General features: G+C 21.8%; 1 protein-coding gene across 3 annotated transcripts in view; it reads right to left on the bottom strand.

Annotated features, from left to right (window-relative positions):
- LOC129611442 (dynein light chain 1, cytoplasmic) overlaps positions 1–27,633 on the bottom strand; it is an 88,010-nt gene that overhangs the window by 26,233 nt on the left and 34,144 nt on the right. For all 3 annotated transcript variants that reach the window (XM_055524621.1, XM_055524619.1, XM_055524620.1), the window contains one exon: positions 17,200–17,329. In XM_055524621.1, coding sequence (XP_055380596.1) covers positions 17,200–17,307 — 108 coding nt within the window. In that variant the 5' untranslated portion in view covers positions 17,308–17,329. The remainder of the gene's footprint in view (positions 1–17,199; positions 17,330–27,633) is intronic.

Genomic DNA, 27,633 nt, shown 5'->3' with positions numbered 1-27,633 from the left:
TTGGCTATGTTTAATTTGTCATACGAGCATCATTACATAGAAACTGAACCACTAGAAAAATTAATTATCCATTTAATTGGAGCTGTCAATCTGCTTCTGAGATAATGCAATTTTGTCCCTCTAAATTATTTGCTTTATAGAAGGAAATATAAAATCTCATATTTATATCGACTTTTTGAAATCGATTGTAGCTTATTGAACGTGTAATGTATATTGAATATGTAATTGATGCTATTCATACTGAAATATTGCTAAAATTTTAATTAATGTAGAGTTCTGTCAAAAATGAACATGAAGTTATACTTAAAGACCGTAAATGATAGCGTTTTTCGATTTTAAGTAAATTTAAAAAATCACCCTAAATGAGTACGTATACGATATTTATATATATGTATGGTATTGAGTGATAAATGAACAAGAAAAATAAATAATATTGCTTAAATTTAATTTTAATAAATTTTTATATTTTTTTTTCTATTTTGAAATTCTAACAATTACTTTTAGGACCACATTTAGTGTATAAAATGTATATTGTATTGTTTAATTTATGTTATATATATATATATATATATATATATAAAATAAAATGTTTTCTAATAAAGGAAATAAATGAAAACCCGAAACCAAATTGATTGAAGGGTTTATCGAAGTCAAAATCCTGAAATACCTACTGAACGTTTCGAATTTCACATTTATGGGAAGGCATTTCACGAAATTAAATTTTTATAAAAAAAAAAAATTGTTTCCGTCGATAATAAGAATGGTTTCTTATACATTATCATAAACATGAGCATGGTTGTGTTCCTCGCTAAAATTATCTCGTTAATATATTCGTTACTTGTTCATGCCTTCGCAGTTGTATTTAAATTTCAAGATAAACTAAATTTGAAAATTAAAAAATTTTGAAAAATAATCAAAATTTTTTTAAATTCTAAATTTTCAATTTGATAAACTACGTTCTTTTTATGTGAAATGTTAAAATTAAGATTGAGAAACATTCTTTCCTTTATCCCAATATAAAAAAATCTTGTTTTTTGCTTTTTTTTTATCATTTCAAATTAAAACAATTCTATATCCTGTTATAAGGATAATTTTATTTCATACTTTAAAAACCTATATATTTATACATATATAGAATCGGTAAAGTAAATAATACAAAATACTAAAAAAAAAAAAAAGAACAAAAAAAAATGAAAGTTTTCCTTTTGAATTATACAAAGGCACAAAAACAAAGATTCAAATTTTATGTACTCTACTATAGTGGAAAATTATCAATAAAAAAAAAAATAAAAAACTAAAGCATACTTTTGCCTCCTTTCCTCTCCCCTTAATATTTTTGTTTTTTGTACAGAATAATTTCCAACGGAATTCATTTCGACTCTCTCTCTCTATACGTTGTGGTAAATAAAAGGAAGAGAGAATTTTTTTTTTTTGTTATTTATTCTCTTTCCTTTTTTTTTTTGTTTTTCATGTACAAAATGAAACCATGAGAAAATCCACATGTTAATTTGGAAATATAAAACAAAAAAAAAATAGTGTCTCCTTTTTTATGTGCTGCGTGGAGGCATTTTATTCCCTATTGTTTTTTTTTTATTACCTAAATATTTTAACTACACTACTCCACTACTACTACAACTACATATTAAAAATAATAAAATATTTTTCGTTATAATCCAACAAAATTCCGAAGGTAATTTAATTTGTACTTGAAATATTTATGAAAATATTATGAATATTTATGAACTAAGAAAAAAAAAACAAAAAACAAAAAAGAATAGAATTACGTAGAAACTGTTAATTATAGGATTTTTTTTTTCTTTGTTTTCCTTTTAATTTCTTTATATTTTCATTGCTTTTATGTTCATTTTGCATATTTTAAGGAAAAAACTTTTTACATGTTCTTAAACAAAAAAAATATTAGGAATAAATGAAATTTAAATTTTAAATGAAATTTTAAATTAAAATAAAATTCTTTATCTATAAGTAAAAATTTTTTTTCGAATTTGAAAAATATTAAGCATATATTTGGAATACCAATAATTATTTAAAATTTTAATTCAAAATATTTCAAAATTATTCTTAAAAACCACAATATTTTGAGGTGATTGGTTATTATTGAAAAGAATTCTGTTTTTCATTATAGAATTTCGAATCTTGAAATTGATTTTATTCAGAAAATTACAAAATTTTTTGAATAAGAACCCATCACGTCAAATAATGCGACTAAAATAAAATGGTATTTTTTTTATTAGAAATCTTTATTTTTATTTAAATTTTAATTTTGCTAATAGTTTTTGAAAAGAAACGTAAGGACAAGACTATTCTATTTCTTTTAATGGATGTACTTAACACTTCTATCAGCTTCACAACTATATACGCCAGCCGAAATAAAAGGGTACTAGAAATGAGTAATTGTTTGCATATTGGGTACAATTAGGAAGAACCTAACTAAACAATTTAATTTTTTATTACAAACATTTTGAACATATTGAACAATTTCAGATTAACCACAAAATTATTTAAAGTCACTTTTATAATAAATTGTATAAAATGCTTTATTTTAAATACATATATTACCATAGTTTTGTTGAAAAATTAATATTCCTTTTAAGTTTAAAAGAGATTGTTAGTATAACTGTATTTACCGCAGCTAGAATTGTACTGCAATCAATTACTTATTATGTCTCTGTCAGAAATAGAAAATGGATTCTATCCCCAGTTCAACGCTCAATTTGTGAAATTTCGGAAAAAAATTGAATTCTATAAAAGAATCTCATTTGTACAAAATTAAATTTAAATTCAAGATTGAATTATCAAATTTAGGTTTTAAGGCACAAACTTATAATTGAATAAACTATCTAAATTTACAATGCTGTAAATAATATCTTAATACTACATTTTTATATTTTATATTTCATTCTTCAGTATATGCAACAAGTAGTTTAAATGATCAATATAAATTTACTCTTTTCATGCTATAATATTTTAATAATTAAAATCAAAGACAAAAAAATTTTTATTTATCATTACTAAAATATTCATTTTACTTAAAAATTATATTTAATTAAAATTTTTGGTTAAAAATCGATTTAATATACATTTTATTGTGAAGATTGGAACATGCGCATAAGAATACCAATAAAATATGGTATAAAAAATTTTTTATACCAAAATTGATTTTTCTTTTTTGGTATGAGTCTTATGTAAAACATTAAAAATAAGTAAGTATTATTGTAAATCTATAGAGAAAAAAAATACAGAAATAAATGAACGTGAATAAAAATTATTTTAATCCTGTCTTGTCCAAAAAGAGCACCCATATAAGTACTTAAAAAATTACTTAAATCTCGACACAATTTTTACGTTTTAATAATAGTTTTTAAATTGAAACCTAAATACTATTTTAAATACTCTGACAGTTTATTAAAAATCATAACAATAAATTCATAAATTTGGAACAAATTCAATAATTTTATAATCCTCTATTTCCTTAAAATCTCACACATTTGAAAAAATATTCTAAATTTTAGGTATGAAATTCGAAACGTATAATCAAATTTATGATGTAGTAAAACGAAATACCCACAATATTTCTAATATTGAATCACAAAATATATTAAATAAAAAAAAATATTTTTAAACCCCATAATATTATTATTATACAATATATCCTTTTTTTTTACGAAATCAAATAAAAATTTATCATACATAAAGCTTACTGCAATATTTTTAATAAAAGCGAAATTAAAACATAATATTATATAGACTTAGTTATTAATACATATCATAGGATTCAAAAATGGAAATATTTAAGTATTAAATAAAATATTAAAATTTCAAAAAAGGATAAACAAAATTTCACCTCAAATCAATTGAATTTATTTAAAATTTTATTGAATATTACTATAAACTTCAAATTTTGAATGGTTGTTACAAAAACACAAAATTTGGCAGAAAAATTCTAATAACATTCTTGAAGATTTTAAAAATTTCTTGATTTAAAAACCAGTTTTCGTGTGTCATTTAACAAAATAAGACAAAAAACTCCAACCGAAAACAAGAATTTTATTAAAATGGATTAAGTACCGAGCCGATTTTCGTAAACTAATCTAAAGTATCGACTTCCATAACACCCATTCTAAAAAATCATTTTGTATATAAAATGCAAATAATAAAATCATTTGTTTTTTTTTTTACCTCCTCTATTTTTATAATATTTTATGTACATTTAAAATTAGAAACACAAAGAAAGTTATTCAAAGATTGGGATAGAAAGAGAGAGAGAGAGAGAAGAGCAAAAATAAAAGAGTTTAAACGTTTAGTCAAAAATAAAATATGAAAAAAACAAAATCCTTTTGAATAAAATTCAATAAGAGGAAAAAAAAAGGACCAAAACAAAAACAAAGTTGGAAAAAATGTTAAATATAAAAAAAAATGAATTTAAAAAAACAGTACGATACGAAAAAAAAATAGTCAAAGTGAAAAATGCAAAAAAAAAAATAAAAAAAACAAAAACCAGGTGGCATGGCGGTGGTTTCAGATTGCATGTCAAGGTAACAACAAATTCAGGTTATTGATTTAACAATACGATTAAAAATGAAAAGTAGAAAAAGAAAAAGGTGAAATGAAAACAGAAAGAAAGAAAGAAAGTACAAAATAAAATCGCATAAAAAAAAATCATTTAAAAATCGCAAAAATAATAATAACAATAAAAATAATAAAAAAAAAAACAACAAAATTAAAACAAATCAACAAATCGCAGCAAAAAAATCACAAAGAGGCATTAAAGTAGAAAAAAAATGATTTTGCTGTTATTTTTGTTGTTGTTGTTATTGTTATTATAATTGCCATCACCATTATTGCTTTAATTTTTCATATCAGAAAATGTTTGGTTTTATAATAGCACAACGGTAAATTGTACACAGTTTTGTTGAAAAGTTTTGAACTCATCATAAGAAAGTTAAATAAAAAAAAAATTGAACATTTTCAAATTATTCAAATTGCTGAATATAAGATTAAGTATGCAGAAGTAATATTAAACGGGAATATAAATTCAGTATATTTTAATCTGTGCAATTAATTAAATCCGAATTTACGAAGACTTTTTATAATATTGTTATTAATATTTTCTGAAAACCATAGAACGTTAGCAACAATTTCGTTCACAAGCAACTAGTAAAATTGAGGATAATCTTGGAATATATATAATATAAATAACAGCAGGTTCTTGCAATTAAAACTATAATATAACAGTTTTCAAATATTTTTTAACAATTTCTTACAATATGCCGAATTTTTCAAGAGTTATTTGTTCTTAAAGTTTAAATTGCAACTCATAACATTCCAACTCTCCAAAAATATAACATTCATAACATCAAAACTCTTCAAAAACATAAAATTCATAACATTTCAAGTCACCAAAAACAGTATATAAATACGAAAAAAACAAGATTATAATATTTTTAGAGATCAACTTAAAAAAAAGAACCTATTTCCGGTGAAAAACTCAACTTTTTCAATTAAAAATTTCAATTATTGCTTAAGATTAATATATAAATGTTTGTCTGGTGAGTTTTTCTCGACAACATCAGAAATATGAAATTTTTTAGTGAAACAAACTGTTACGAGTACAATAAATGAATAAATTCCATAATTTAATAATTTTTAATTCAAAACTTTTCAAACATCCTTCCTTTCTCTATTATTAATGTAAATAAGAAAAAAAAAAGTACGAACTGCTAATTGTAGAATGCATATAGAACCATTAAAATATGCTAACGGGGGAAACCTCAATAGTTAAAATACTGTTAAACTTTATGACTACAAAAAAAAACACAAAAACAAAAAAATAAGAATAAACAACATTTTCACATGAAAAACTATAACACAAGAAAAAAAAACAAAAACAATACAAACAGAAACAGAAAAACCCCTAATGACAATGTTTATTAACGTCTGGATGGTTGGCATACCTAAGCTTTAGTCGCCACTTAATAAAATCATTTCGTTTTTTTTTTCCTTTATTCGCTCAATTCAATTTTCATTTTATTATAAAAATTTTCTTTTACCTTTTCTTTTTTTCTTTTCTCATACGAGTATAGTTCTTTAATAGTGACTTTTCGCATTTCTCCTCACTCCACCCGCTCCAATATATTTTAAATTTTTAATATTATACTCTTCTTAATAAGAGAAACAACGTTTGGAAAAAGGGAGAAGGAAAAAATAAAGGGTATTTAATAATTGAAAACAAGAAAAAACACAAAAAAAAGAGTGATCGCATTGAGTAAGCAGACGAATGGATATATGAAGTCAGAAAGTGTGACGAAAAGAGAGCATAAGAGAGGGTAAGAGTATCAAAATTATGAGGTGAATATTATAAATATTAACAACAAATATTTAATAGAATTATTTTCTCTGACTACTCTCCTCCTCTCCTTCTTTTATAACATTTTCTCATTTGATTACCCTCACACTTTACAAATTTAACATCTCCCTTTTGAAGGAAAATTTAATAAAAACAAGAAAGCGAAATGTATGAGAATTTGCGGTGGAATTTTTGCACAATGGTCGGTCGGAATTATGAAAAATAAAACAAAAAAAAAACATCAAAATTATACGTAATTTGTTATACTCATAAGTACGAGTGAATATATCAGAAATATATGGGTTTAAGTTTTTTTAACATAGGTGAATATGAAAATAAAAAAAAAACAATACAAAAACAGAAAAAAGGTAAAAAAAAAATTTGATGAAAAGAAAAGTTAATAAATAAATAAATGGTAAAAAAAGGAACAAATAATTTTAATAACTTTTTTTTTTACAAAAATTTTCCGAACTCTTTACTGGTTGATTGGACTGATTAATTGATGTCAGTTTTTTTTATTTTACTCTAGTTTTTCTTATTGAATTATTTTCGGTTTAGTGAGAGAGAAATGGAGGAGAGGTGAAAATTTTCTTTTTAATAATAATGCAATTTTTTTCAATCTCTTCCTAAAATTTGAATTAATTTTTATTAAATATGAGCAAATATATTTAATTACGAAAAATTTACAAGCAATACAAATTATATTAATTTAGAATTTCGAATATTTAAATAAGAAATATTTTTTAGTTAAAAAAATATGTGAGGTAGAAAAAATTTTTATGTAATATTAAAAAATGTTGTTGAATGTAAGAGAGTAGACTAAAAATTAAAATAAAAAAATTTAATTAGAAAAATTTTGCTAAGCCAAAATTTGAAATGTTTGAATTGGGTTTCTTGCACATCAAACCCTTAAAAACATATCAATAAAAACTTGTATTGGAGTATCATGGAAACCAAATGCAAAATATTTAACACCATACCAAAACTACAAAAAATTATTATTAGATTTATTAAGTCTGGTTTATTTGAAAATAACCGGCTTGACAATATGTTCAGGAAATTTCGGAAGTTCAAAAAATTAAATCGGGAATTTGCAAGGTTCTTGATTTAATTCTGTTATAGTTATGTGATTCTGTTATTAGTTAGGTAGTGTGAAAATTTATGTTTATCGCATCCCTTATAAAATATTAAAAATAATAAATTCAAAAAAAAAATGCAGTTCAAAAATCAATTATACACTTGGATTATTGAAATAAATTGTAGTAAATACTTTTCATATGAAAATAAATAAATAAAAGTTTGTACATATTCACATGCAAGTAATTGAGTATAACAAAAATGTATTAAAAATAACCATATATTTTTATTATATTATATAATAATTCAATTGATTTTTTTAGATCACCCCTCCTTCGCGCCTCCTTCCCTCCCCTATATTCACATTTTATTATAAGAAAACTAAAATTCTATACGTGTATAATATTGACAAAAAAAAGAAAGTGAATAAAAATCTGAACTATAAAAAAAAAAAATAATTTATTCGAAAAATTTAATATGACATTTATATAACATAGTATAGTAATATAAATAACATAACAGCTATACAGAGCAAAGCGACGTCGACCTAAAAAACAATAAAAGGAAACAGGATTTTTTTTTTTTTTTTTTTTTATTATACAAAGTATATAATAATGTAACTATCACAAAAGAAAAATTATTGAGAATTCATAGTTAATTTTGGATTCATAAATAAAATATAATTTTTTTTTAAAAAAAGCATAAGAATTTCATTTTATTGGGAATTCATAATAAAAATACTACATTTACAAAAAAAAAAAAACAAAAAAAATTGTTTTTGGCGAAAATGAATTAAAAGGTCCACTGTTTTAAAAAACAAAAATTAACAGATCAGTAAAGATTTTAATTTTAAATAAATCTTAAGTTAAGCAATGATTTTACAATATAGTAAGTACAGTGTAATTGGAAAATATCCACATAAAATACATAAAAACCAGATTAGAGGAAAACCAAATTAGAGTCAGAATCGAAATGGAAGACGTAATTAAGTTTTAAAATTAAAATTATGAGCGAACTCGATGTCGTAAACGGAATTTGAAATTAACATTGTGAACGAGCTCAGTGTCTAAATCGGAATTAGGATTGAATATAGAAATATAATTGAGACCGAAATTAAAATGTGGAAGCAAAGTTGATGACGATTGTTAATATAAAATCCGAAATATGGATTATATCCTGAATCGGGAGTCGAATTTATATGAATTAGGATCGGAGTCGAATTTTAAACTAAAAACAAAGGAGTTATCGGAGTTGAAAGTGAAAAAATTTTGAAAACGACTTTAAAAATCTAAATAACAAATTTTTTCCAAATCACAATAAGTTGATATTTAATAAGATTTCTTACGTTTACAAAATGTGTATTAAGTATATTAAATTTTATTTAAGTTTGTTAATAAACTTTCTGAAATTTTTAACTAAATTAGAAATACTATATGATTTTTTAAAGAATCATGGCAACACTAATTTCAGTAAACAATATTATATTTTTTCATGTCATTTTTATATTTCATTTAATAATTTAAACTTCTATTTTTACTAGTTTTTTTTTGTTTTTGTTTCCCTTCTTTTCTTATATTATTAACTCAAATGCTTTGTTATATATTTTTTTTATTTCAATTAAAATTTAACCCTTTCACTACACCATAGGAATAATACGTTGAATAAATTAAACTCAAATTATTATGGGGGATAAAGTTTATATACGATTTGAATGTTTCAAAACTCCCAAAATTAATAAAAAGTTTTGTCACAAAACAAAACATTCGGTAAGGAAAGGGTTAATTTTTTCTTTTGTTTTTTTGGTTTTTTTTTTGTATTTTAAAATCGATAACAGTTGCATGTTGAAAAATTATTTTAAGTCATATTTTTTTTTGTTTCATAATAATATTATTATTGTTAGTTAAAATAAAATTTAAGAAAAAATTAAAAAAAAAAAATTCTTCCGACCTAAGTTACATTAAAATGGATAAAGACGTCATGTTAAAAATAAAAAATGTTTCATTTCTTTTTTTTTGAATTTGGCAAGGAAATTGGCAAGTTTACTTAATGTCTATATATGTACATGTGTATACATACATTAAAATGATAAATATATAAAGTAAAAGAAAATTATTCGCTTTCATGATTCTCTCAGGATTCAACCTAAATTCAAAAGAAAAATGAGAAAAACTTATAAACTATACACACACCATTAATTAAAGAAAATATGAAAGAAAAAAATTTTTTATTAATTCTTGTATAAGTTGAAGTTTTTATATAGATTTTTTTTTTCTATTTTCAAATATGATGCTATGATCATAATGTATTAAAAATATTCCTTTGGGATTCTAATGTAATTGGATAAATTTGAAATTTTTTAAATTAAATCGAAATTTTATACCCAATTTCTTCGATTTATATTAATAAATATTAGTTTTTATTTGTATAATTTTAGTGCTAGATGTGAAAGAAATAGTTTTGTAGATCTCATACTAAGGATTTAACATTTTTGAAACAAAATGATCATTATAAAGAATTTTCATACATTTTTAGTAAAGAAAAATTGATACAAAACAAATTCTTTAATAATGTTCTTAGTAAATTTTACAATATTTTTAATTACTCTATAAGTCGAATCCAAAATTCTATAGTTTTGACTCAAAAATTCAATTTTTAAGAAATATATTCATTACTATATTATATTAACGCTTATCGGTTGTAAGTCACCTCTGATGTGACAACAGGAATTTTCTACAGCGGTCGTATGGCACCGTGTGAAGTGATAATTTGGATCATCTTGAAACATGCTGTCTATTAAATTGTCCATATACGATTGTCTTTTCAGTTTACCAACAGAACATTTACCTTATACAGTGAAATTTTAATAATTTTTTTTTTTATTGTCCAAAAAATGAATAAAGAAAATTTTTATAAATTTTAATAATGATAGTTTAGTAAACGAGTCTAGAAATTAGTCTAGCAGGGATAAGTTAATGCTATACAATATTCAAGTGAAGAAGAAAAAAATGTAGAATCAAAAGTTGACAACAGAAAAGATGATTGAATTGAAATCGAAAGTGATAAATGAATAATAAAAAAACATCTCATTTTTCATATTTATTAAAAGAAACTATAACCTGCTGAGAATTAAGCGTGCGAATCGTGATGATAAGGGTTAAAAATATAATCTTGTTTGATCGTGAAACGAAATTACCTGTTAAAATAAATTGAAATACTTGAAATTCTAGATTAGAAAACTGTTGTAATACTTTCATAATATTAAAAAAATTTTTACAATATTAAGCAGTAATTAATTTCTAAAACAAAAATTACTGAAATTGTTGTATTAAGAAGAAAAAATTTTTTAATAATCTTCAAATCCAGGAATACAATAACACCATAACTAAGCGTTATCAATAATTTAGCTTAAATTTAAGGGAAACTCATAATAATTGCTTCGTGATCCTTAAAAATTAAATTTTTTAAATTGATCATCATTTAAAATCAGTAAACAAGAACAGAAATAGGTTTTTTCTCTATTTTTTCTCTATAAATTATTCTCTTTAAAAAGAAAAATGTGAAAATATCATGCCAAAAAAACATACAAATAATTTTTTTTACTCTCATTTTTTTTTGTTATTTACTGTAATGTAAAACAATTTTACAATGTGATTCAAACAATAATTTAACCTTGTTGAGAGCATCCTTTATTTTTCTTCTCCACATTTTAGAAAAATAATTTTTTTTTGTTTTTTTTTTTTACAATTCGCTGCACTTACAGTCCCTGTATATATTCTTTCTTTAATTCTTTATAAAATTGTGTTCGTCTTGCTCGTGAGACACATATAAAATTTTTGTTATCCTTTTATTTTTTATAACATAAATCATGTATATATATATACAAAATCCGGAAGATGAAAAGATAGAGGATAGCAAAAAACAAAAATATAACAATAAAAAAAAAAATATATAGAAACAATGATGCAAGCACTTATGGCATAAAAGATCAAATTTAAATTGTTTGCTTTTACAATAAAAAAAAAATAAAAAACAAAGAAATAAAAAAAAACAAACGAAAAAAGGAGCATCGTTATAAAATGTAACGTTTATTTTTTTAAATAAAATAAACTAAAATAGAAAAGACAAGCAGCATAAAATTTTGTTTGCATATAGATCAGTGAAGAGGCACTAAAAATTTGTTGTTTAAATAAAATAAACAATATTTCTCTATTCACACACTACGAACACAATGTTAAACACCTACCCAAACAACAATTCTTCACTTTCACACTAGTACTGAATCATTTTTAACATTAAAAACTAAATATCCAAGAAGAATATCCAAGATTTTCAAAATAAATAGTTCAGAATTTTTAATATAATCAACAAAACTATAGCTGTCGTTGAAATATTTATAGACAAACCACCTGGAAATGACTGAAAAATTTGTTTAAAAAATGTTGATTTGAAAATTATTCATTCATTCCCTTTGTTAAAGCGAAATTCTACTATTTGAAGATCAATCTTAAAATGAGAGTACAAAACAACGTAATAATGTTGTGGGTGCAGCAGTGTATTGCTGGCACAAAAATTTTAAAAATATTCATAATTATTTTAAATATTCATAAATAAAATATATGAAAAAATGAGAAAATTTTCAATCTATAATGCCTGCTATAATAAACAGTCTGTCCTCGCATCTAATTTCTAGTAGCATTAATATATATATGACGACACTGACATTTTTTGTGGATACACATTAGAAATTTATAAAATTTTTAAATATCTAAAATGCTAATTCGCAATATTATGTATGACTGCTTTTTTAGCTTTTTTCATTTTACAAATTTAAAATCAATACAAAAAAATACAATGTAATGTTTACAATTCGAAAAAGGATATTTTAACAGATTTAATATGTAAATTATATAAATAAAAATGAGAATGAATATTATAATTTAGGTAATACTCGTATAATATTTTTGTTCACGTATAAATCTATGTATGTAAATCGGCATACATACATAATTACATTTAAATAAAAAATGAATAAAGTTCAAAAATTAAAGTGCATACAAGATTTTCTCTTTAAAATATTTTAGGTTATACGCGATCAATGAAATTCTCTTATAAAAATTCATTTCACAACGCCAATTTTTTGTTAATGATATCGTAAATAAAAATATGTGATATGCTCAATTTTTGGCAAATAAAATTATTTGCAGCGTATAGCAATATAAAATTAGAAAATAGAACATGTATGTATGTATAACAAAAAGCGTACATCGTTAAGAGATTAGATTAAATATCTATTAAATTCAAATTTTAGTTTACAATATTCTTTCTATTTTCATTTACGATATTGTGTATTATTATACATTTAAATTTTGAATCTAATGTTATTTCGTAATTTATATTTTTAAAATTTTAATTGTAATATCGTTTTTAAAATTTTCAAAACTAAAGAAAGAAATTGGAAATCTGGGAATACAAGCAAATTGAAAAAACGAAAATTGTGAGATTACAATTGCAATTAAGGTTGCAACCTTAATACAAATATCACATATCAACCAAAATGACAATATTTATATTATAATATTTATGCAATATTATAATTTAAACAAGCTTTTAATTTTTCAAAATTTTTCATTTTTCATTGAAATTTTCATTAAAATCTCAATTAAGGTGAATTTATTTGTTCGTCTTACGTTCACCGAAATAATGCGCGCGCATATATTTTATGAAAATTTTAATCTCTCATTTTAAATTTTTCATTTTCATTACTTTCTGTGCAGCATTTTCTCTCTCTGAAAAAGTTGAATTTTTGTTCGAAATTAAATGAAATAATATAAGTTTCGGAACAGGCCGATAATCAGCGATAAATCTTCATGAGAGAAATGAGAACGTCTTAATGCGACGTAACAATAACTTCACCTTTAGCCCTCGAATGTGGTCTCATTATTACCATACCATAAATTAATTATTAATTTATAAACACTTCATAAATGTTAATAATATTTATGAAGTGTTAAAATTTTACTAATCTCCCTTATTTATGGTCCACTTATATATGCACGCATCCTATTTTTCTTACCTATACCATAAGTTTGTATACAAAAATATTAATTAAAATTATTGATATTTTCTATTCAAAAGAATTTTATGAAATAATCTCATAGCAAAAATATTAATATCAAATTGTTCATTATTTGTTTAGTTCGAATACAAATACACTACATTGTCCATTATTAGAACGCAAAACAAAAAAAAACACAACAATATATACATAATTATAACTGAGAAAATACCGTATAAGAACAATATTGAAAACAATATTGTTTACTAATTTATTACAACAAAAAAAAATATTGTGCGTTCTCTCCCACTTTAATAATCTTATCGTAATAGAGAAAAAAAAACACCATCATAATCTATATATTTTTCCTAGGATAACTTGAACTCGTTACATCTGGTAAATACAAATATACAAAAAAGGAAGATATTTGTATACAATGTAAACAAAATAAGGGAATACAAAAAAAAATATATAAAATAATAAAAGAACAAAAAATGAATGCCATTTTTATTAACAATAATTTTTTTGTTTTTCTAAATAAATACTAGTTTTATGTATGTTTGTATGTATACAAGAAGGATTGTTTAGGTCAAATATGCTCTTGACTTTTATTATTTTCCTTCTTTATATAAATTATATTTGTTATTTTATTTTTGTATATCAAAAGTTTAGATTTCTTTTTTTGTTTTGGGAACAAACTTTAGTTCCTTCTATAGATAACAAAAAATTTTTGCACACGTATTCAAAATATTATACGATCACATATGCAATTATAAAATGTAAGATAAAAGTTTTATATCACGTAATTGTAATAACACTAGTGTATCAGTAACTAAATTATAGTAATAATAACGGTAAACATATGAATGCATATTACAAAATCAAATACCTTTCTATATACGAGTATATATTGTAAAAATATATTTATGTATATTAGAATTTTCTAACATTTTATAACTCCAAAACCATGTTATATATTATTTGTCATTGCAGGCGATTAAAAAGAAAAAAGAAAGTATTCTAGGTCATGTACATTGTACAATTACGATATTCACTATTTATACATTTATATTTTATGCATACTTACATAATATATAAAATGTCTGTACAATAAATTATGAAAACAAAATATGTTCATAGCTACATATATTTTGCGGAACGAAGCTCTTCATTTCAGTTACCGAGAAAATAAAAACTTGCAAAACTTTATTCTCTACATAATACAAAAGAATATTAAAAATAACAATTTAGAGAGCATAAAAAATAAAAAAAAATCCAGCACAATAATAAAATGTCAATGTAAAAATTTTTCACATTCCTAACAAATACGAGTATGGTACATATAAGTTAGGAAGAATTTATTAAATGATATAGGTGCCAGCAGCTATTTGTTATCGTTGCTGCAATTGCTTTTAAATGCGATTAAGTATAAAAAATTGAAGTTTTGAAATAGTGAATTAAAACGAGAAGGTTGTGGAATTTTAAAAATTTGCAATTGATTTGTTTTTCGTTTCTTTTTTTTCAAAAGGACATTCGCTTTCCTGTTATTATTTTAATCGTATAACCAAGAGTTGTGATACAGAAATGTAAGTATTTAAATAATATATTTTTTTTTAATTTTATTTAAAAAAATTTCATTACATGTTTTGAATGCATATAAAATTATTATTTTCTTTAAGAAAGTTAGATATTGAAAGAAAATTTTGAAATGCCCCGTAAAGTATGCAAAATTTTATGATATAACGTTTTTGTTTTTATTTATTAGTTTATAAAATATATAATCAAATTGATATTATTACAAAGTTGAATAAACAAATTAAAATTAAATAATTATCAATTAAGTGGTAGTATAGCGATAGACATAATACATCATACAATCAGAAGGTGACGCGAGAAAGTAATTACATAAAATTGTACGTATTTAGGCATCGATCATTATAATTCTCCTCTAATTTGGTAAAAATTGAAAGCGAATCAAAAACGACGAATATAAAAATTTAAAATTCAAAATTCTTTTCATAAAAAACATAATAAAAGATTTAAGGATCGGTTACTTGTTTAATCGAATTAAGGTATAATGAAAAAAAAATGATATTCATTTTCTAAAAACACATGTTTCTAGACTTAAAAATTGATTTAGTTAAAATTTCAAAATATTAGCATTATAAAATTCACAAGGTTTATACATATTTCATTTTGTAATTATTTGAGTACTAGTTGGGGTCTGCCTATACATAAAAATATGTATAAATTTTTTTAATTTTAAATTTATAAATTTATGAATTTTCTTAAAGCTGCGATCATGCGAACTCATAAATCTTTCGAATAATGTAAGATATTATTCGAAAATACAATATTTGTATAGGATTTATGAATGATGACATATCATTTCTGTGAGATTATTATTACATAACCAAAGCATTAAATTTTCGTCATTTACACATTTCTTAATACAAAATTTTTTTAAGTATCATTCAATGATTTTATAAAAAAATATTTTAAATTTATTCAAATACTATATATATAGAATTTATATATGAAATTCAATTTAATAAAGTAAATGTAAAATATATTTGGATTTTATAACTTATAGCACCCGCAATAAGATATTCGCCATAATTTAAAGTTTATTTCTTTTTTAATTCATAAATAATTTAAAATAAAATTTTTCATATTTTATTTATTATTCCTATTATTTTAATATTAATGGAATATCACTCTATTATAACATAAATAATCTGTTGTATTTCTGAATTAATCCCTGTAATTCTAAAGAAAATTTGTAAATATGAATTTCCCGGTTGAAAACAAACTAAATGTAATTGTTTGTTGAAACTTATTGAAAATTAATTATTACATACAATAAAACAAAGGGAAATTCAGGAAATAAATAACAAACCTAATTTCTATAAAATAAAAATTGTATATATTTTTTGATTTTATCATAACATTTACTTTGAAATAAATACTTTTATAAAAAATAGATTAAGAATTGAATTACAATGTATAAATATGACAATAAAATTAAATATTTTTATTTCTATTATTTTTTCTTTCCAATTTTTACACGCTATCTTCTATGATTTCCAACTAAATATGAATATTAATTTGATTCCTAATATCAATTTTTCAATTATAATTCATAAACTACATGAATGAACTCAAAAAAAAATTTATTTGGCACCATTCTTGTCATAAAATATTGAGTAAACTATGCATTTAATTATTTACTTAAATTAATCGTAATTGAAATAGAATTAAACTAGGGGGGCACTGTCACTTTTTAAACAAAAATTTATCACAAAATCTTGATAGAAAATTATGGATCAATTTATTTAAATTCATAAAATTGAAGTCTTGAAAAAAATTTACTTAGAAATTTAAAAAGGGCCGAATGCAAGCTCAAATATCTTTTAGCTTGAAATAAAATGGTTTTAAATATGGCTGATATCATAAAATTTGCACTTTAATTGAAATTTTAAAATCCCAACGCGATTATAGTTGGACATTGAACTTCAAAAGTGTATTTAATTTTTTTTTTTTTTTTAAATTTAAATTAGATTTTGAATGTATAAGAAGCAATAAATATAACCGATTAAGATTTATTACTCATGATAAAATCCATATAATAGTTACATTTACCTTATATATAAATGTTTTATTTAAAATTTTAAAAAAACTATTCTCTATTAAATTCACTTACCTTTTCTATGTTATATTTTTCCAATGCTTGTGTCGCACAATCAACAGCATCCTGCTGCATTTCTTCGCTCATATCAGCATTTTTAATAACTGCTTTACGATCAGACATTTTTCTTTTGACTGAGGGTGACCTATGAAATATTTAAAGTGGGAGTAGAAAAAAATATAAAAAAAAAAAATAAAATAAATAAATAAAATAAAGAAAAATTAAAAATAAGAAATGAGAAAAACGAAATTGAAAATAATAAAAAAAAAAAAATGAAAATATTTTTTTTTACACATAAGAAAACAACAAATTAAAAAAAAAGTTATTAAATATATAAAAATAATATACATATACAAATAAATATATATACATATTATATATTATATACATGTTATATAAAAGGATATATGTCAAGGACATAAAGGATTTTTTTCTCTAGAAATACAATTATACACTTGGTGTTTTGTTTTTTTTTTTTATAAAACATTCAAATCACTATTTTAAATCATAATTTTATACATACATACATGTATGGTAACGTATGACTAATAAGTATACACTGTAAAAATAATATAAATTTGAAATTGTTTAAAAATGAAAATGTGCCGTGCCGGTTATGGTTAAATTTCACTAAGAAAAATTTGTGCCTAAAAATGTAAAAAATTTTTTTTTGCTTGACAATGTATATAGGGTCATTATTTTTAGTTTTGGATTCAAATGCGGTTTAAAGGTGTTTTAACAACATTGTTTAGTAAACGAATACTATACTAAAATTTAAGTCGTTCTACTAAAATCGAATACTACTAAAATCTAAGGTCTTTTTTCGCCCTCTTTATGCCAAAAAATATTAAAAAGGAAAACATTTTTTTGCCGCTTCATATGCAATTTTCGAAAGGATTTCGAAAAATTTAATCACAATACTAGTTGTAGTCCTAATCCTTATATATATATATATATATATATATATATATATATTATATTATATTCAAATTAAACAAAAAATTTTTTTTTACAGTGTACTATAATCATATTTAATATTTTATTACGAGTAATTAATTTTTAGAGTAAAATAAATAATAATAAAAAATAAAAAAAAATATGTAAATAAATAGGACATGAAACTTATTTCAAAGTGATGATATATCCAAGGATAATGTTAAAAAAATAAATAAAATAAAAAAAATGTGATTGTCGAATTCACTGGAAAGCATTTTACATAATATACTTAATTTTTTTTTATTAATAACACTTTAAAATGAAATTAAATTTTATATCATTTAATTTTAAACTATTAAAAGAAAAAATATTAAAAAATAAGCCAAAAATGTCATTTTATGTCTACATGATTGTGTACCTACTATAGCACACATATACTTATAAAAAAATTTAAGTAGTTCTTTAACCCTTTGACATTAAAATTGAGTTTTTTTAAAATTCGCAAATTGATAAAATTCGAATTATAGTCGCATGAGAAATTTTTAAAATTTTTTTTTATTTTCTTTTTAATATGAATATATGTACTTAAATTTGCGAAATTAATAAAGCATAATTCTATATAAGACTTAAGGACTCAAGCATAAATAAAAATAGTTCACTTAGTAACGAAAGCAAGTTTTATAAGAATTTAAAATTTTTTACAATTTTAACAATGTTTCATGTAAAAGCTTTTTGCTTCTGAACACGCGAATTCATTAGAATTTTGAATTTTTCAACAATTATGATAATTTTGTAAGCCATCTGTCGTAAGAATAATATTCAATATTATTATATTCAATATATTGCATTACACATCCCTGATATCCACATACACTATTATCCTTAGTTTATAAAATTAATATAAAAATTTAATTTTATAAATAAGCAATGGAAAATTTACAAAATAAAACATAAATGGCACCAAAAAGTTTCTGCCTAAAAGGATGTGCATATAAATATGTTCGACTGTAAAATGCTATTAAATTTACAAAAATAGTTGCGTTCTTTTGCTCCAGCTCAAGTTCTTCGTAAGTCATTTAATGTGAAACAAAACGGCTGTTCACAATGATATCAAACGGTTTTAGTCTTGGGTTTTCGTGAAACGATTTTCGTAATCGGAAAAATGGTAAATTAGTACGCATCAATTTTTATGATATTATTTTCTGATTTCTGAAAATACGAAAATCGTTTCAGGAAAATCGAATTAAATAATAAGGCCCCAGGTTTCAAATATTTAATAATGCTATTTGTTAAGGTTTGCTGCTTACGAAATTTTTTTTTTGTTTAAAATGTTGGTATTTGTCAACTTAAGAGATTTATTCATCACTTCAAAAACCCGAAACGTTCGTTTAAATTTTATAACACACCCCAGATCTTGAACCAGAGCAAAAGAACACAGCTATAATATACAAAGTAACTTGACAAATTAAGTTCAAGTAAAATTAAGAAATTCACTTTTAAAATTGCATTTGTAAGCACAGGATTATAAAATTTCTCTATTTAGTTTAATAATTATTGAATTCGGCAATATTTTTTTTACATTTCGAAAGTTAAGTTAATTTTTAAAGTTCGTGTTAACACATAATCTACGCCTACATCATATGAGAAACTTCATAAATTTTTATATTAAATATTATATTACATAAGTGTACTTATTAATTTGTCAACAAATTCAATAACATTATTTTTTTTTCTTTTAATTTTAATAATTATAATTAAGTAAATTTTCAATAATATTTACGATTTTAAGTACAAACAATTCTCTACCATTTTTTTTTGTTAATTTCGAAAATAACAAATTAAAGTTCGTATATAACAAACAATAATAAATTCTCATACTTGTACTTCCTTCATATACAATAATTTTCGAATTTATGTATAGAAATAGAAAATATGTCGTATATATTTGCTCAACATACCCCCATGTGCAAAATATATGGGTGAATATATATATATGTATGCAAAATATAATCCGAATAAAATATAAAAACGTTTACGGAATGAAAATTGATTTGATTTTTATCCAAAAAGATAAGAAAAACAAAATCTTTTAAAAATGAAAAAGAAGCCTCATATGAGTAAGTATGTATGTACATACGCACTAAATATTCGTATACATGTCAATTTCATATATTTAACCGTACTATATATGTATGTACATATGAAAAGTTATATTTTATAAAGTATAACATTAAATTATAAAATGTAGCATTTTGTAAATTTTCCATGTATACTTTCTCATATATTTCTTAATTTTCTTAATATACATATAAAATAAAATATACATACATACATATATAGTGAAATCATTATATATTACTATTTTTCATCATCTTTAACTATATATACATACAAATAATTTATTTTAACTATGTATATAGAAAGAAAAACGAGGAGGAAAAAAATAACCGAAAGAGAAAAATATCAACTTTAAGTAAAGACTTTATGGCAATTTTATACATTTCATATAAATATTTAAGAGCTTTAAAAAAATCTAGGATATCTGGCGCCTAATATTATTTTGTATGTATTTATATGAAAAATAACAAAAAAAAAAAGGAAAATGAAAAAATATACATATATATACATATTTTTTCGTAACAGCAGACATTTATCCTTCAAAAAGGACTAAGGAAAACCGAAAGCAAAAAAAAAAATAACAAAAAAATTTTAAATAAGTAAAATAAACAAATAAAAGTGAAAAGTCAATGAAAAAAAAAATGAAATAAATGAAAGTGTGGGATCAAAATCAGATGGGAAAGAAGATATTACTATAAGAGTTGATCTTAGTCGAAATATGGAAAAATTTTACAGGATGTTGAAAAACGAAGCAAAAATCTAATTTATTCCAAGATTTAATACCAAAATTGAATAAATAACCTGAAATTCTTGGACAGTTACGGCAAAAAATAAAGAAAACTTAGATTTGATTGAAATTATTATCTGATACATGAGTAATAATACAACATAATTGATTTTTACTAATATATCCTAAAAGTATGCAATATTTTTAATTCTATATTTATTTTCTAGGGGCTTTCCCAGCAATGATTTCGTAAATTTTCTTGAAACAAAAATTGTAGATCTCCCCGATCTACAATTTATTGCTTTACTAGCAATATCCACCCAGGATATGATCAAATTTTACCGATTTTGATTATCGTTTAAAAGAACTTAAAATAACTAATTTTAATTGGTGTAAATTTTGAATCGACAGATTTCTCATAACTATCAAAAGATTTTTCTAAAGAAACTCCCAAAATTTCACGGTGGTAAATGATGAAAACCCAAAATTTTGCTGTATATTAACACACATCTGCGTTGACGATAACAGCTATCATTAACACCAAATATTTTGATAATTAAATAAACCGAATCCAATTGTTCAAAAATAAAAAACAAAAACATTTTATTTCGTCAATTGTCACTTTTCAAAATCAAATGTAATTCTTATTAACAATCCGACCCTGTCCTTTTAAATAGTATATAGAATAAAGAGATAAGTCATAAAAGAAAAAACTATCACAAGAAATCTATTACAAAATGTTTTAAAATATTTCTGTATATGTACAATATGTATACAGGGTGAACCTGTGATAGATATAATTTCCTGGGGACAGAAAGGTGGGAAATTTTTATAAAAAAAAATCGTTCCTGGGTGAGGAGAACCCAACAATGAGTAAACGAATATTTAACCACCAAAATCCAATTTGAATTTTTTTGATTTCGACAAAAAGGTGTATTAACTTAAATGGCTATATAACTTTCATTTAATTATTCCATAGTCCCCCCCCCCCCCCCCCAACCATCCCAAAATTAACGATTTTTTCATAAAACTGTCCTACATTTCTGCCCCCGAGAGATTATATCACGTTACAAGTCACCCTGTATATAAATTTACATGTATAAGTAAGTTTTCTATATTTGGAACTACTTACATAGATTTATTTTATCTTCAAAAGTTACATAAAAAATCACCAAAGAAAATAACATGAATTGAAAGTAGAACAATAACAAAAAGAATCGCAAATAATAATAAAATAAAATCCATATATACATAAAGTGAGAATAAGAGAAGTAAGTAAATGGCTATATATACATAAATAAAAGTAAATATTTATGTATATAATATATATTTATATTTAAATGAAAACAAATGACTTTCACCGACTCAAAGATTCAAGAAAAACAATCATCAAATGATTGTAATGTTATTTTTATTCTAAACTTTTTTACTTCTGTTTCTTTTCTTTTTTTTAAATTTCACTTCCATTTTTAGATTTTTACATTGTACATATTTATGTTTTTTTGTACATATGTATGTATATCAAATTTTTTTCTCTAACTACTAGATATATGAAAATTTTTATTTTTTTGTAACATTCTATTACATTTTATAACATTATAAATCAAAGTGTAACTAAAACTTGTGTACATGTAGACAAAAAGATTTTTTTTTTTGGGAATTCTTTTTAAAGCATAACCAGAGATTTTCGGCATTTTCTATTCCTTTTTTTTTTTTATTTACAAAATTAGAAGAAAAAAATCTTCTTATGAACAAAAGAAATCTTAATGGAATTATTTAATTATATAGAAATTATACTATTTTTTTTTCTATTCTTTTTCTATACTATTTATACTTTATTCATTATTTTATTTTCGGTATATTATTGTATGGAGAGAGTGTGGAGTATTATTGTGATTCTCTATATAAGGAATATATGCTTTAAGTACATAAGATAAAAATTCTTTTTGTGTACGAATATGTAATTATGTTTATATATGATAAACAGTGTACATACTATGTGCATATAACAAATAAATAATATGAACATTGTTCAACTCAAAAAAATTTTTTTAATAATTTAAATATAATAGTATTATCTAATAATATTCTCTAATATTTTTTTTTTACATATACACATATTTCTATATGGACAACAAAAATATTCACAGTAATCTACTATTTCTATTACATGAAAAACATAAAATATATATAAAAAAGACATGTATAACACTTTACGTTGACAACAAAAAATTAAAATAAGAATTTTTCGAACTATTCTTACAATTCTCTCAAATTTAAACAACTGTATACACAAAAGTACTTTAAGAAATAAAATATTTTGTGTTTTATAATTAATTGAGCGACAAATGTTGCATATATGACAGTAAAAATTATGTATGAGAAAGTATTTAGCAATAATGAGAAAATTACAGATTACTTTTACACAATATATAGGAAATTTTTTTTACAAATCAATAGAATTATACCGTCTAGTACAATATATTAGCAATAATGAACGAATTTTGGATTACTTTTATGCAATATATAGGAAATTTTTATTACAAATCAAACGAAAAGAGTAAAAAGAGAGAAAAAAACAAATTTTATGTTATAATATATAGAGGCAAGAGGCTAAAGCTCAGATTTCAAAATTCTCTTCTAGGTTTATTAAAAACTAAACTCTAGATTTTTTGATAGTAAAAAAAATTTGAGAATAAAACATCTTGAACAAACTAAACGTCTATAAGAGTGTATATAAAGTTAATATAAAAAAAATATATTTCTTTTTTAACAGATATCAATTGTTTGACATAAACATACATACATATACTCGTATTACTTTCTTTATCTTACTTTCAAACTAATAAATTTCTATTCTACAATACATTTTTCTCCTATAAAATATTATTGAATAAATTGAAAGAGAAAATGATCGCGTGACACATTTTTTCTCAATATTATACGCTGTCACAATTTCTATTTTGAACTATTTTAGAGAATTATACTTATTTTGGACAGACCTATTAATTTCCTTAAATTTTTCGCATTATATATGTAAAATAAAATTACATTTTCGAAAAAATTTTTTTTCTACTTGCTCTCCAATACATGTTATTTTCTCTCTTGATAAATACAATTTATTAATTTATTTTATCTCTTCAATGTAACAATATTGTTCAATTCTTATCATGTCAAATTTGACAGTCATGTTACATGTTACACGTATATACGTATATATACGTATAAAAATTCCAAAAAAAAAAATAACAGAAACAATTGAATGTACAAAAAAAAAATGTGAAATAATCCAATCTAAAAGGCAATTATTTGCTTAAAAATCTAAAAAAAAAACGAAAAAAGAGAACATGAGATAAACAGATTTATTTCACTTGAACCAACCGACATAAAAACAAAATTTTCTCAATTGGAAAATTTTTTTTTTATAATCAGCTTTAACACTACAATAAAAGCCATTTTTTCTATTTTTCTATTCAAAATCGGAATGGAATTTTTGCTTTTTTTTTTGTTTTGTATTTTAGAAAACGTGTGTACCTTTATGACTTTCTGCTTGATTGTTTACGTTAAAAAAATATATTTGTATATATTTATATATTAAATATATTTATATAATATATATATATATATATACATAAATATTGATATTTAATTGAATGTTTGATTTGTTATCGATAACAAAAAAAAAATTTTTATACATATTAGACCTTATTGATGGTAGGAAATTGAAAAATAACAAAAAAAAAAAAGGACTACAAAATATTGAATAAACGATCCTTAACAAAAAGCCTCAATTCATATTTATACTTTTTTTTAATTCTTATTATTATTATTATTATTATTGTTATTATTATTATATAATTATTCAATTGAATTATTTTTTATGTATTCGTACATATATATATATATATATATACACATATTTATATATATATATATTTTTTGTATATAATATCCTTGAAATATTTTGAGCAATTTTTTCTTTTCTATTTCGTAACATAATCTTTTATATTATAAATTTCAATTGAATTTTTTTTTTAGAAAAATTTCAATTACTATGGAATTTATTTCATAAATATGTACAAATATTTCTACGCAAATATTAAATTTGATAATACTGATTAGTATGATTACAAAAATTTATACAACAAATGTTTTTATAATTTTAAATTATTTTTCGATTTAATATTGACTACCTCAAGAAATGTTAGTATACAGTACAACATGTATAATTATCAGCGAAAATACCTAATGTATTAATATGGAGCTAAAATTTCTTAATTTGTCTTAAGTCAAAATCGAGTTAAATAGCTCGTTATATGTACATATTGTAATTAAGATCAATTCTATGAATTCTGATTAAAATTATCTAGCTCGTTCTATAATTTAAGAATTATTAAAATAAAAGAAAATCGTATCAAATGATTATCGCCTGTGTTAAATTAAGATCATTTAAAACTTAATATTTTTTTAATTAATTAATTAATTCAGATTAAGAACATGCTCAAGACGTTTTGAGTTGAATGCTAAGCGGTAATATTTGAATGAAATAATTATTTTTTTGAAAATCAGAAAGTAAAATCAAGCTAATTGCTGCAAATTCTAAAATTATTTTCTATAAAATAATATGCTTTTATTTTAAATTTCTGTTTTATTTATTTATATTCTACTCAATATATTTACGATATGTGCATACACAATATACAAAGAAAACATTATTTATAATTTTATTTAATTTATTTCATTTAAACACGCAAAAATATTTATATAATAAGTAGGTACCCACCTATTATTTTATATAAATATAAATTCTATATAAGTAAAACAAAGTTATTTGAAAAATTTCAAATTTTATATACAAAATTTAATAGGATTTTTTTCGAATAATAAATACGAGTATGTATAATGGCAAAAATACAAAATGAATTGATAATTATTCTTACACATTGATTTATAGAAAAGCAACTTTAGCAAAAATATTAATGCGGTTTTTCAAAAAAAAAAATTGGCCAAGAATAATATTTAATAATTTCGTAAAAAGTATGAAATAAGATTATATTTAATAAAATGAAATTTAAAAATTTTAATTAACATTTTCATTCCTAATTAAAATGTTTTCAGAGTTATTCGAATCAAAAAGTACTAATTATTAAAAAAAAATGTAATTAAAAGTTCATTTTAATTTTTCTTTTTTTTCATTAATTTTATGTTTGTTCAAAATAATGAAAATGCGTTGACAATAAAATAATTATTGCTTTTAAAATAAAATATCATTAATAAATCAATAAAATGAAAAAAAAAACACATTATATAAGAATCACTGAATATACCAAAAATAATTGATTAAAATTCGAATTCGCCTATAAATATGCATTTTTTATTATTAATAATCAATAAAAAAAATTTTTTATTTACAATTAATAACTGTATACTTGTGTATAGCACAATATGCAAATTTGTGTGTAAAGATCTAAAATTAAATATCATTTTAATAAATAAATTAATAATTAATCAAATTGAAATTTTAATTATCGTTTTTAAGATTTTGAATGATCGTAATACAAAAATGAACTCATAGCATTTGTAAGAGAAAAAAAAAACAATTTTAAATGGAGTAGAATATTAAAAATTACCAATTAAAATTTTCTCATACCTTATACAAAAATTAATTTATTCAAAAAATTTACAGGTGAAAGAAACCATTATTTTTTTGTACTTATATATTGTTAGGATTTTCATTGCAAAGTAATGAATTACCAAAGATATCATTTAATTTGTGCTATATAATATAATGATATACTAGTATAAAAGTATAAAATACTTAACATTCTATACTTAAAATAATGAGAATTAACATTTTGTGATAATTACAATATGATAAAGTTAAATTTCAAAAATAAAATTCTATCATAAAAAAATAATAATTTCAATGAAAATGGCCACACAATGTCCTGATCAAATTAATTAAAGAGAAATTTTAAATATTTAAGTGAGAGGGGAGTTCGACAGCAAGTAAGCATTGATATTTTTAAAAAATTAATCAACATTATACAATCGTTTATTATGAGAAAAAAATTTGTAATAACATTATTTACTTTTAAGAAAGAAACACTTTGAATTATTGTCATAACACAACAAACAATTACTAATCATTTACTTTCGATTAAAATAATTTGCAAAGGATAATGAGATGGTGAGTGGTGACAACAAAATATAAAGAGAAAATCTCCAAAAAATAAAAATTTCCCACAAATAATTTCTCATATATATTTTTACGATATTAATTCAGAAATCTCATTTTTCAACTGAATAAGTTTAAATTTTTTATTTTAAATTATAAAATAAAATTTAATTTTAATTAATTATTTTATTTACAAAAAAAAAAAGTAAAATTGAATTAAATTTTAATTATAAAAATTCCCTAATTAAATTTAATTACTGTGCACATGTGTGTTTGTATATGGTTATCCACTCAATAAACCACATTATGTACATATTTAACATAAGTACTTAATATAAAAAGTTTTCTCATTTTATTTTTTCTCAAATTTCAAATTTTAAAAAATTCCACAAAAGCAAATGCCACAAAATATGTAACAAATTTTTTATATTATTTAAGTACATAAATCTTTTTTTTCTCTCTTTTTTTTGTAATATCTATGTTCATAGAA

Source organism: Condylostylus longicornis, unplaced genomic scaffold (assembly GCF_029603195.1).
Source record: "Condylostylus longicornis isolate FDR11 unplaced genomic scaffold, ASM2960319v2 ptg000049l, whole genome shotgun sequence".
Taxonomy (NCBI): Eukaryota; Metazoa; Arthropoda; class Insecta; order Diptera; family Dolichopodidae; genus Condylostylus; species Condylostylus longicornis.
This window is presented reverse-complemented; position numbering and strand designations above follow the sequence as displayed.